Source organism: Raphanus sativus, chromosome 1 (assembly GCF_000801105.2).
Source record: "Raphanus sativus cultivar WK10039 chromosome 1, ASM80110v3, whole genome shotgun sequence".
NCBI classification, from domain to species: domain Eukaryota; kingdom Viridiplantae; phylum Streptophyta; class Magnoliopsida; order Brassicales; family Brassicaceae; genus Raphanus; species Raphanus sativus.
This window is the reverse complement of record NC_079511.1, coordinates 5,472,233-5,483,378: the sequence shown is the minus strand read 5'-3', so window position 1 is coordinate 5,483,378 and position 11,146 is coordinate 5,472,233. Positions and strand designations below refer to the sequence as shown.

At 36.0% G+C, this 11,146-nt stretch overlaps 4 protein-coding genes across 5 annotated transcripts in view; 3 read left to right on the top strand and 1 right to left on the bottom strand.

The window, feature by feature from the left end:
• Window positions 1–1,517: 1,517 nt before the first annotated feature.
• Window positions 1,518–2,270, bottom strand: LOC130510545 (histone H2A.Z-specific chaperone CHZ1-like). The gene has a single exon (XM_057006961.1). The coding sequence runs from the start codon at window positions 2,200–2,202 to the stop codon at window positions 1,684–1,686; it is 519 nt and encodes a 172-aa protein (XP_056862941.1). The 5' UTR covers window positions 2,203–2,270; the 3' UTR covers window positions 1,518–1,683.
• A 183-nt stretch (window positions 2,271–2,453) lies between these two features.
• Window positions 2,454–5,113, top strand: LOC108814452 (V-type proton ATPase subunit C). The gene is made up of 11 exons (XM_018587028.2): window positions 2,454–2,657; window positions 2,746–2,814; window positions 2,920–3,047; window positions 3,142–3,241; window positions 3,367–3,434; window positions 3,620–3,761; window positions 3,847–3,963; window positions 4,143–4,268; window positions 4,367–4,450; window positions 4,557–4,636; window positions 4,746–5,113. The coding sequence occupies exons 1-11, from the start codon at window positions 2,541–2,543 to the stop codon at window positions 4,843–4,845; spliced, it is 1,131 nt and encodes a 376-aa protein (XP_018442530.1). The 5' UTR covers window positions 2,454–2,540; the 3' UTR covers window positions 4,846–5,113.
• Window positions 5,114–6,036: 923 nt separating this feature from the next.
• LOC108822692 (transcription factor SCREAM2) lies at window positions 6,037–8,155 on the top strand. 2 transcript variants are annotated; one of them, XM_057006928.1, is made up of 5 exons: window positions 6,071–6,160; window positions 6,375–7,225; window positions 7,318–7,524; window positions 7,610–7,783; window positions 7,867–8,155. In XM_057006928.1, exons 2-5 carry the CDS (start codon window positions 6,395–6,397, stop codon window positions 7,948–7,950), a joined length of 1,296 nt encoding a protein of 431 aa, XP_056862908.1. In that variant the 5' UTR covers window positions 6,071–6,160; window positions 6,375–6,394; the 3' UTR covers window positions 7,951–8,155. The 2 variants fall into 2 exon arrangements, with proteins under 2 accessions (XP_056862911.1, XP_056862908.1); XM_057006931.1 differs by having other exon boundaries at window positions 6,037–7,225; window positions 7,613–7,783.
• A 2,123-nt stretch (window positions 8,156–10,278) lies between these two features.
• LOC108810288 (nudix hydrolase 12, mitochondrial-like) overlaps window positions 10,279–11,146 on the top strand; it is a 1,932-nt gene continuing 1,064 nt past the window's right edge. Inside the window, exons 1-5 of the mRNA XM_056987652.1 lie at window positions 10,279–10,349; window positions 10,482–10,569; window positions 10,650–10,733; window positions 10,804–10,962; window positions 11,060–11,136. Of these exons, the coding sequence (XP_056843632.1) occupies window positions 10,279–10,349; window positions 10,482–10,569; window positions 10,650–10,733; window positions 10,804–10,962; window positions 11,060–11,136 (479 nt within the window). The remainder of the gene's footprint in view (window positions 10,350–10,481; window positions 10,570–10,649; window positions 10,734–10,803; window positions 10,963–11,059; window positions 11,137–11,146) is intronic.

Here is an 11,146-nt window from a genome sequence, read left to right as displayed (position 1 = left end):
TAATTTATAATTCTAATGAATATTTATAATTCTAATGAAACCGTATATTATATTATTTTTTAAAAGATTATTATCTTATTGTATCATATTTTGAAGTTTGAACCGGTCCGATTTAGAATTAGATAAATATATTAATTTATGTTATTTATTAATTTATATAGTTTCTATCGTATTTTTAGTTGCGTCAGCGATTCTTAAATTATGGATGTGGGACTTTGAAGACCCAAATAGAGTGATGCAATCAAGTTTCGTTATTGGATTGGGTTTTCCAAATTGTAGCGCAAGTACTATATCGAAAGTTAGCCATTATTGGTTTTGAAGAGTGGACTGACAACAAATTCATACATCGTTTTGTCTTTATTTGTTAGTGTTTTAATGTGAAGGAGAAATAATGTATACCTATGACAAATAGCTGCTTAACTGATCCCTAGTAATTCAATAAATCAGTTCTAGGTAATCCTTAGTCTAACCAGCTGCACCAATGGCCCAATAACACGTTCACCTTAATGCTAATAGTTTCCTATCTAAAATGTTGCATATGAAATGTTGTGAGAATCGCCTAAGATAAATATGAAATACGTGGGTGTATATAATTGGACTGGGACCGTATACATTAATGTATAAATAGTATGATCATATATGCTACATTGTTTTCTTTCTATATACTAATTAGTAAAAATGTCTATATCAAACATTTCTAATTCATTATGTCTATAGATCTGATTCATATTATTCTAGTTTTAAATCCATCACCAAAGAACAAGACTCTTATCTCCATTCTCGAAATACGAAAAGATTGTTACTAAAACTAATAAAATACTGCTAAAAGATAAGAAAAGACCTAATAAATTCTGATCATGGTGCATACAAGTTGCGTATTTAGCCAACAAAAAAATAAATAAACAACTTCAAATTTTTTAAATTATTAAAAGTAACAAAGAAGAAGAGCTGACTGTAGAGATAGGCTTGTTCGCTGGAATGCTATAAAAGGAGAGCAAATTGTGGTATGAAAAGAGCAGCAAGAGAGAAGATAGGTTTTACATGAAGAAGAGAGTCTAATATATAGTAGCCAAGGATGACTTGCCTGCGCTTAGTTCTTCCCAATGATTCAATCTTCTGTGTGATTGAATCTTGAGGTTTATGTATCAGGCAGTCTCCTTGGCTATCTTAATATGCTCTCTTCATTCATGTTATACCAATTTCTTCTTCCTATCATATAGGAAAATCTATTGTCTAGTTAGAAGCATACTTTTGTGAAAGCACAAATATTTTCCATGTCAAATATTTTGAAGAAGTTTCAACTTCCATTCATTCAGGCCAGCCCTAGTTGTAGCTTTGATTTCCATATTTTCTAACTTGTAAAAAACGTTATGAATTTGCAATTGTGACACCCTGAAAATAAGTTTTGGAGTTTAGGCTAACTTGAGTGGAAACTAGAGGAGTTGTGGTTGGCCTAAAATGTTGTTCGTTCTGCTTACTAAATCTCTTAAATTGCAATAATAACATTATAGATTCACTTTGGTCCAAGCGTTGGAAACATTAGATTACGACCAATAATTCACTGAACAGAGACGGAACTCTCTTTAGAACTATTAAAGGAACTAAAACATGATTTCTTAACACTACCCTTCATTATATTTATATAGCTATAAAATTTAAGCGTCACTATCATCGCTGCTATCATCAACGCCGATCATTGGAGAAGTAGACACCAGGCTGGATCGATCTTCTCCTAGTCCTCGACGGGAGTATGTTATCCAAATCCACCTCCGCCAATGCATCGTCGGACAACTCGCTCTCGTCGTACTCATCACCATCTTCGTCGTCGTCTTCATCGCTATCATCAAATTCGATCAACTTTCCTTTTCCCTTGTCCTCTCTCGAGAAGACTTTACCTTTCCTATCATCTTCCTCTTCCTCTCGAACTCCAACTTCTTGCTTCTCTTCAGCTGCGATATCGCCACCGGGGGAGACGACATTCTCATCCTTCTCCGATACAGAACCAGCAGTAGTAGAAGAAGAATTCAGATTCTCGACGCAGATTCCACTAACTCCCTCGCCTCCGGACTCTGAATCGGCCGAACTCGACCAAGGATTAAGCTTCTGAGCCTTGTTTGACACATTACCCTGCTCTTGGCAACAGAGATCCGGTCTCCTCTTAACCGGAAACGACGATTCCGGCTTGTTCTCAACGTCCGCCATAGATGATGACAAGAAGAGCTCTTCCTCGCAAAACAAGTAACCCTAGATTGCAATACTATGTAACTTCCAGTCAACCCGCGTAATTTTCCATTTATCTTATTAATTCGACCCAGCCCATCAGCCCATTATTAGTCCATCAGCCCATTATTTTGTTTGTGTTGTCAGGTGGAGAACGTGCGGGGTGATACTAAACCAGCTTCATGATAGTAGTTAGTATCTGACCGGTTTGGTTTTGTACTCGTTAGCAACAAATATAATTCGAACCGGTTATCCATTATGATTGAAGGAAGCAGAGAGATCCATCGGAGAAGAGAGAGTCAGATAGATTGAGAGAAAGAATGACTTCGAGGTACTGGGTGGTGTCTCTACCAGTGAAGGACTCTTCTTCTTCCTCGTTATGGGATCGCTTACAGGAGCAGATCTCCAAGCATTCCTTTGATACTCCCGTTTATCGGGTACGCCAGCCGATTTCGATATTGAAACTTTTATTGGCAGAGATCGATCTAATAATAATAATAATCTCCTTCAATTTTTGTTTCGCAGTTCAACATTCCTAATCTTCGTGTTGGAACCTTAGATTCTCTACTCGCTCTCGGCGATGATCTGCTCAAGGTAAATTCGTTTTTTGTTACCATGTCTCTCCCGATTGGATCATTATTTGGAACTCGTTGTTGGTCATGATGATGATTAAAACGATGGTGTTGAGATGATGTGTAGTCGAACAGCTTCGTGGAGGGAGTTTCACAGAAGATCAGGAGACAGATCGAGGAGCTGGAGAGGATTTCTGGTGCTGAGAGCAATGCACTTACAGTTGATGGAGTTCCTGTTGATTCTTATCTCACCAGGTATCTCTTTTTTATTATGATGATTACTAGTTTTGTGGTGATCTGATTCGGTAAATAACTAATAAACAAAAATTATGGATGTGGGGGCGTCAAGGTTTGTCTGGGATGAAGCTAAGTACCCGACAATGTCACCTCTGAAGGAGGTTGTTGACAATATTCAGTCTCAGGTTGCCAAGATTGAGGATGATCTCAAGGTAAGAGAGCTTATCCTTTATGTCTGCTAGTGGATTCTCGTTTTATGTTATGTTTAGAATTTTCTTATTGTGATTTTATGAAATTGTGGTGTTTACTGACTCTGATGATTTCACTTATTATTCAGGTTCGTGTAGCTGAATATAACAACATCCGCGGTCAACTCAATGCCATTAACCGAAAGCAAAGCGGAAGGTAAAGCTTTTGTTTTCTTTCCCTTATTCGAACTTTGATTTTCTCTATCGCTCTAAGTTTGGCTTGCAACTTATTCTCCCTGTGAAGGTTTTCCAGAATAATGATTTTGGTTTTTTTATCTCTTTCTCGCTGCTTAAACCTTGTGGCAATGTGGCTTATCTTCCTCCTTTTTGTTTTGTTATCAGTTTAGCTGTTCGTGACCTATCAAACTTGGTTAAGCCAGAAGATGTTGTCTCGTCAGAACATCTCGTTACTCTCCTTGCCGTTGTTCCAAAGTATTCTCAAAAAGACTGGTTAGCATGTTATGAGACATTGACCGACTTTGTGGTAAATTTTTTAGTTTTTTTTTAGTTCCATATACAAACGTTGAAACTATTACTTTTTTTAATCAATTTATTCTGACTCTTCTCAGGTTCCCAGGTCGTCAAAGAAATTGTTTGAGGATAATGAGTATGCTCTTTACACTGTCACTCTCTTCACTCGTGTTGCAGACAATTTCAGGACAAATTCCCGCGAGAAAGGGTTCCAAGTGAGTATTTCTTCTAGTCAACTTCCTGATATTACCTCTAGAGTTCTCTTAGAAGTCATGAATACTTATCTGCCAGTATTGGTGATGTCCTTAGAACTGATGGATTTCACTGTGCAAGTTGAGACGTTTGGTTGATTCTCAAGGTTTGTATTTCACATGTTGTACCCCTTTTCTTTTAGGTTCGTGATTTTGAACACAGCGTCGAAGCACAAGAGACTCGCAAACAAGAGCTAGAAAAGTTGGTTCGGGATCAGGAAAGCTTGAGAAGCTCCCTTTTGCAGTGGTGCTACACCAGTTATGGAGAGGTAACACAGTACTCTGTATAGCGATACTCTTGCAATATCATCCTAGAAATCAAAAGCCAGAGTATGTATCGATCGTCGTTCTATATATATATCTGTAGGTTTTCAGCTCCTGGATGCATTTCTGTGCTGTTCGTATATTCGCTGAGAGCATTATGAGATATGGTCTTCCTCCGGCTTTCTTGGTAAAACAAGGACTCCAAGCTATGCTTTTTCTTAAAGAAATCCCTCAAACCCTGTTAAAACTCCATGACTAAATTACTTTATCTTGTCTCGTGAGTTACTATCTAGGCATGTGTCTTATCTCCGGCTGTAAAAAGTGAAAAGAAAGTCCGCTCCATTCTAGAACGCTTGTCTGATTCTACCAACAGGTATGTTAAAAAGTCTCTGCTTTATATCATTATATTCATCTATTATAAGTAGTTGGATGAGATTTTGATTTGAATTTTTTGAGTCTGATTGTATGATAAACAAATGCAGTTTATACTGGAAAAGCGAGGAGGATGGAGGAGCCATGGCTGGTTTAGCCGGTGACTCCGAGACACATCCTTATGTCTCCTTCACGATCAACCTTGCTTAAAATTGATGATGAGAGATGGCTTGATGCTTCTTCTACGTCTATATGCCTTCATCTGTTTTATTTGTTTGTGTTCTATATATTTCATTGTTATTATATTTTGATCTTTTTTTTTGTTTCTAAATAAAAGAAGGAAAGATTGAACGTGGCACTCGAGAGAGATGTTACTGTAATTTTTATTTTGGCCGGATTCTTGTTAGATTCCGATGAGTTTATGATACTTGTGGACGAGCAGAGGTTATACAGTTGTTAAAGCCTTGTCATTTTGTTACTTCAGCTGTTTCGTTTTTGTCTCTTTTTATTTTGGTCTGAATGATATTATAGGTAACAAGTGCTGAAATCCAGCGTATGTCGAAAGTTGAGAAGAGGAAGTCTTGCTGTATACATCACCCAAATGTATTCTTTTTTCGAAAATCGATTTCAGGCAGGAAACTTCCATACCAATTAAGCATTTTTCAAACAAAAAAACTCCATACCAGTTAGAGAGTTCAAAATCTCCATGACACTTGACACGGCCCAAACTCATTTGAGGAACTTTATTAAAAGATTACCACATATAATGGGCCTAACAGGCTCGAAATGATAAAAAAAAAATCTTGGCCGTCAAGTAACTAACACGTTGACAAAGGTGATATGAGTTCTTATCTTATCAAACAATTATTCAGGTCACGCAGAAATACTATATGAATTATAAAAAAATTATTTGATAAAATACTTTTATTTCTTCTCTTTTTAAAATGAGTGGAGGTAAAGGAAGATGAAAAAAGGGACCATGGCCTCGTTGTTATAACAAAAAATGGGACCATTGTGTCCGACATCTTTTTTTCCCAGTTAATCTTGAATTATTGGATTCCTTTTTTCTTCTTTCACTGGTTGGTAATTGATTCAATGTATGCAATTAATTGTCAAATTTGTAGCTAGATATCCAAACAAATTCATTTTTGTTATTTGGTGGACAATTATAGCTACTAACAATTTCATATTGAAATTACCATTTTTTTGTAGCTGAATATCCGAAAAGGCAAATGCAATATGAAATGTGTAATAGCTATAATTGTCCACCCAATAACAAAAATGTTTTTTTTTTGGTTTGGCAACACTTAATCTTGCAAGTTGTGTATAATGAAAATAAATGTAGTAAGTAATCAAAAAATTAAAAAAAAACTAACGGTCTGGATTAGCCTCTGCTAAGTTCAGTTCTGACACTGTCACTGAACTGTTCCCGCAAAAAAAAAAAACAGAGAGGTGGCAACTCTCTTTGCAAAGCAAATAGAGTCACGAGAATCATTGGCAACTCTCCTTTGCAAAGAAGAAAAAAGTAAATGTTGAATCTCTCAAAATCTTAACTTTTAGGGTTCGAGCTCTGTCTAGAGATTTGGCCCTTTTTGTTGATGAGACCTCCTCTGCAAGATCCTCGTGATTCCACTTTAACGCCTCCCTCCCTCCTTTCTGAAAAAATATTCAAAGTATAATAATCACTATTAATTTATCTCCCTTTTTAAAGGGTTTCTTTTTCCTTTAAACTTCTCCAGAGTTCCCAACTTTCTCAGCTATGAACGGCGACGACGGAGAACGTTTTCAGGTGGGCTATAACGATGAACCTGTGCCGTGGGTCAGAAACCCAGAAGAAAACTGGTTTAACAACCCACAAGATGCTTCTCAAAACGAGTTCGGATTCAACAGTGGTGGGTTTCCCTTAAACCCTTCAGAGAATCTGCTCCTCCTTATTCAGCAATCCATCGACTCCTCTTCTCCCTTGCAACACTTCACACTCGACGCTACTACTCCTCACCAACAACAACAAGAGTCTTTCTTAGCTACAAAAGCTTGCATGGCTTCTCTCCTCAACGTCCCTCCCGACAACAACAACAACAACCCTTTAGATGACTTCGGTTTTGATTCCCCGTTGTTTTTAGGACAACTCCACCGGACTCCAAACTCAATGAGTTTCCCTGTTATGACTTCTTCACCACCGGACTTCCTCCTCCCTTCCCGGTCATGTAACGTCTTCAGCCCCCTGGAGTTTGAGGGAGTACTCGAGAACAGAGCTAAGGTTCTGAAACCTTTAGAGGTATCGCCTTCCTCTGGCTCTCAGCCGACGCTGTTCCAGAAACGAGCTGCATTGCGTCAGAGTCCGAGTAGCAAAATGTGCAACTCTGACTCTTCTTCTTCTCCTGAGATTAGGAGGAGCTACGAGAGAGAGGTTGTTGATGAGACTAGTACTGGGTTGAATTACGAATCTGATGAGCATAATAACAACAACAACAAAGGGATGAAGAAGAAAGGAATGCCTGCTAAGAATCTAATGGCTGAGAGAAGGAGGAGGAAGAAGCTTAATGATAGGCTTTACATGCTCAGATCAGTTGTCCCCAAGATCAGCAAAGTGAGTAATAAAGATTAATAAAAAAAGATTCTTACCTTTTCTTTTTTCATTCTTTCAATGTTTCTTAGTGTTAAGAGTTTTTGTGCTTGCAGATGGATAGAGCATCGATACTTGGTGATGCTGTTGATTATCTTAAAGAGCTTTTACAGAGAATCAGTGATCTTCATACCGAACTTGAATCTACTCCATCAAGTTCTTCAGGCTTAACACTACCATCACCACAAACGCTACCTTACCGTGTTAAGGAAGAGTTGTGTCCGTCTTCCTCTTTTCCAAGCCCCAAAGGCCAGCAAGCAAGAGTAATAATAATAAACTCATTTGTTTGCTTGTGGAGGAGGACTCTGTAAGTTTCTTAAGTAAGGCTTATTTGTTTTTTGTTTTAAGCAGATTGAGGTTAATTTAAGGGAAGGAAAGGCAGTGAACATTCACATGTTCTGTGGAAGACGACCTGGTCTTTTACTTTCCACCATGAGAGCTTTGGATGACTTAGGATTGGATGTTCAACAGGCAGTGATTAGCTGTTTCAATGGTTTTGCTTTGGATGTTTTCCGCGCTGAGGTATAAAGATTAGTACTTATATAGATGCTATGCTGATCATTAGTTAGTAGTGTGTAATAAACATGCTTTTGTTTTCTAATCAGCAATGCCAAGAAGGTCACGAGGTGTTGCCTGAACAAATCAAGGCAGTGCTTCTAGACACAGCTGGTTACACCGGTTTGCTTTGATTCCTATTCCTTTGCGGAACAGAAGGAAGCATCTTATGAAGCAGAGCTAGAGGTCTATAAGCCTTTTAATTAACTAGTCAGCAATTTTCTTAGTTTCAATTCATCAGTCTTAATCTTGTACTGCAGATGTTAGTTATTAATTTAATCTGGCTATGACAAAAAAAAACATGTCTGGGGTGCATCACTTCAACCTTTTCATACATAACTCTTGTCGTTAAAACATACATTAAACTATTTCACTTTTTTTTTTTCAAAAAAAAAAGTGAAATAACAAACAAGAAATGTATGTTTCTTACATGCTTTCAAATACATTGATCAACAGAACCAAGCAAGTATTCTATATCTATGAGATCATACGTTGAACATTTAAGAAGCATTCCAAAATAGAAAAAAAGCATAAAGTAAAAGCAGACTTGGAGGAGACGTGAAAACACTTGAAGACGTGTTTTACTAAACGGATAAAGATGCGCAGCATCAAGATGAGTGATGGTCGGTCCAAGTGGAATCTTACAACGAAACTACGAGACTCGATCCTCGATTTCCATTGTTTTGAGAGAGTCTTGAGTCGGATTAGTTCTTTCACCCTAAGTCTCATTAAGATTTCTTCTATAACGTCGTCTGGTAGTGAAGGTGGTAGTGCAGTCGCATCAATCTCTTTCTTCTTTTCTGATACGAAACAACCAATGAATGTTCTTGTTATAAATCTTGTATTTGTAAGAACCTTAATTTACTAATATTTGTAAGAATAATAAAAACCTCGATCTAAATTACAATACTGAAATAAATTAGTAAAGCCAAAATGACAAATCTATTTCCTTAACTCTTTAGTATGATGGTTTTATAGTGCTCAGATTCTTAAGATACAACTGTAGTGTTTCTATCTTCTGACAGCAAAAATTGAATCTATCAAACATTATGTGTTGACTAAAACAATAAAAAATAAAAGCTTGTGAAAGATTTGGTATGAGTTGATTACTTGGTGTCTTTAGACTGAAAGGAGGTTGCTTTTCTAAACAAAACCACAAAGTGGAAATTTGAGAACTAATTCTCACAATAATCATCCTGACAAATGTTAAGACTTGCGTTCCTAAGAAATCATAACTAATTTTTCTGTATGCTTAGTTGTTCATAATGATGATATTGATATCACAAATTAGAATAAATGTTCTTTTTACTTTGTTAACAAAAATTAAAGTAGAATTGTAACAAAAAATAATCTTTTGATCCGTAAGCTCATTTACCAAATTCGAAAACCCGAAATTCGAGTCCGCCCCAAATATCTCTTTTTCATATTACAATCTGGGACATGAGATATTTTTTAAATATCATTTTAAATTTTACGAGTAGACCATTTTGAATTTCTATATGTTATTCAAGTTAACTCCGGTTGTGACATGTGATTACATATTTCATAGTATTTATATTCGTTTATTCCAACGAATGTCTTCGCCAGAAAACTTATCAAAAATAGTCTTAATCCATTTCGTCAAAAACAAGTTCAACATCATTGACATTTAAAGTACAGTTTAAATTTGGTCAATTATATGTTTTCATAATGTTATTTTTTGTCCCCAAAATCAAGTTATAAAAGCTAAAAAATAATATGAAATACAGAATTAGAGAAGATTTTCTTATATTAATTATTATATCTGACAGCAGATCTTACTTACCATTAATAGAAGAAGTTAGGATATAGTTTAATTGAATCATATCTGTCACCTTTTATCAGGATTAAATGTTGGAGTTATCTTTGGGCTTTAACCCAAAATGAATGACAAATGGCTAAAGATTAATAAAGTTAATGACATATGTTTAAGTTACTTTGTGATTAAACTTGGTAAATCTATCATATAAATAAGTATCTAACCTCTCTATTACCAATATACTCACATAAACAATCTTACACAAGATAAGCTTTTACATACAAAGTTCCATCAATACTTCAAATCTTTTTTCAAGTAAGTTTCAATGTATAGTGTGAATGTTAAGTTTGCAGATTTTGTTCTGGCTGATGCAAAACAGTCTCTCATAGTTTTATTCTAAAACTAAAAAAAATGGTGTAAAAACCATCTCATATACTTTGATGAAAAAACATCTCATATAAGGGCCGATTTATTGAATTAAAGAAACAGATCAAATCTAGACTCTAAGTATTTGTGTATTTCCTTAGCTGTTATTGTTTCCGACTTGTTTTCACAATTTTTAATCTGGATTCTCGCATACTTATATCGTGTTTTTACTAACACTAATAAACAAGGCTAGTGAGTTTCAAGAATGTAACAAACACATTTGATTTTGTGTCGAAATGTTTTTGTAACAGATTCATCAATGTCGGTTCTTTCATCTCGGACAGGACGAGATCGTCAACGTTACGACAACAACTTCCGTCTCGTTTCTGGGTAAAATATAAGAAAATCATTTCAATAAAACTTTTCTCTTTATGATGAGCAGTTGTGCAACTCTCGGAAACATATACAAAACAAAACAAAAAAAAGAAGCAAAATGGTTAATTCTTAGTGTTTGATGAACAGATGCATTCCGTATCGTCTGATCAAAGACAAGGAACTTGAAGTTCTTATGGTTTCGTCTCCTGATCGTCATGATCTTGTCTTCCCAAAGGTCTTTTTTTCTTTTGAGAATCTCCCTCTTTTACTGTCTTTATGAAAACTCATTTATGTTGTATATGTTATTGTTATCAGGGAGGATGGGAAAATGATGAGACCGTTCTTGAAGCTGCTTCTCGCGAAGCCATGGAAGAAGCTGGAGTTAAAGGAATACTTAGAGTAAGTTTATAATCTTTAAAGCAAAGTGATTCAAAAGGTTTGTTTATCATTTATTGGTCATTTGTTTCAGGAAGTTCCTTTAGGAGTTTGGGAATTTAGAAGCAAAAGTAGTATTAGTACCAATGCGGAGGATGAATCTTTTGGTGGATGCAAAGGCTACATGTTTGCATTAAAGGTAACCGAAGAACTCCGGGAATGGCCAGAACGTAAGAATCGCCAGAGAAAATGGGTAAGAAGCTCAACACATAATAGCAAGTATAAGATCAAATGAACTGATGATTATGTCATTTCATAGATAAATTTGGGTTTACATGAAAAATATGCAGTTGAATGTTAAAGAAGCAATGGAGCTGTGTCGGTATGAGTGGATGCAGAGTGCACTTGAAGCGTTTGTGAGAGTGATGCAAGAAGAA

Coding starts and splice junctions, on each gene's coding strand:
- LOC130510545 (XM_057006961.1), bottom strand. CDS start 2,202: ATGGCGGACGTTGAGAACAAGCCGGAATCGTCGTTTCCGGTTAAGAGG.
- LOC108822692 (XM_057006928.1), top strand. CDS start 6,395: ATGAACGGCGACGACGGAGAACGTTTTCAGGTGGGCTATAACGATGAA. Junction 7,226..7,317: donor TTGTCCCCAAGATCAGCAAA/GTGAGTAATAAA, acceptor TTGTGCTTGCAG/ATGGATAGAGCATCGATACT. Junction 7,525..7,609: donor CCAAAGGCCAGCAAGCAAGA/GTAATAATAATA, acceptor TTTTGTTTTAAG/CAGATTGAGGTTAATTTAAG.
- LOC108814452 (XM_018587028.2), top strand. CDS start 2,541: ATGACTTCGAGGTACTGGGTGGTGTCTCTACCAGTGAAGGACTCTTCT. Junction 3,964..4,142: donor CCCGCGAGAAAGGGTTCCAA/GTGAGTATTTCT, acceptor CTTTTCTTTTAG/GTTCGTGATTTTGAACACAG. Junction 4,451..4,556: donor GTCTTCCTCCGGCTTTCTTG/GTAAAACAAGGA, acceptor GTTACTATCTAG/GCATGTGTCTTATCTCCGGC.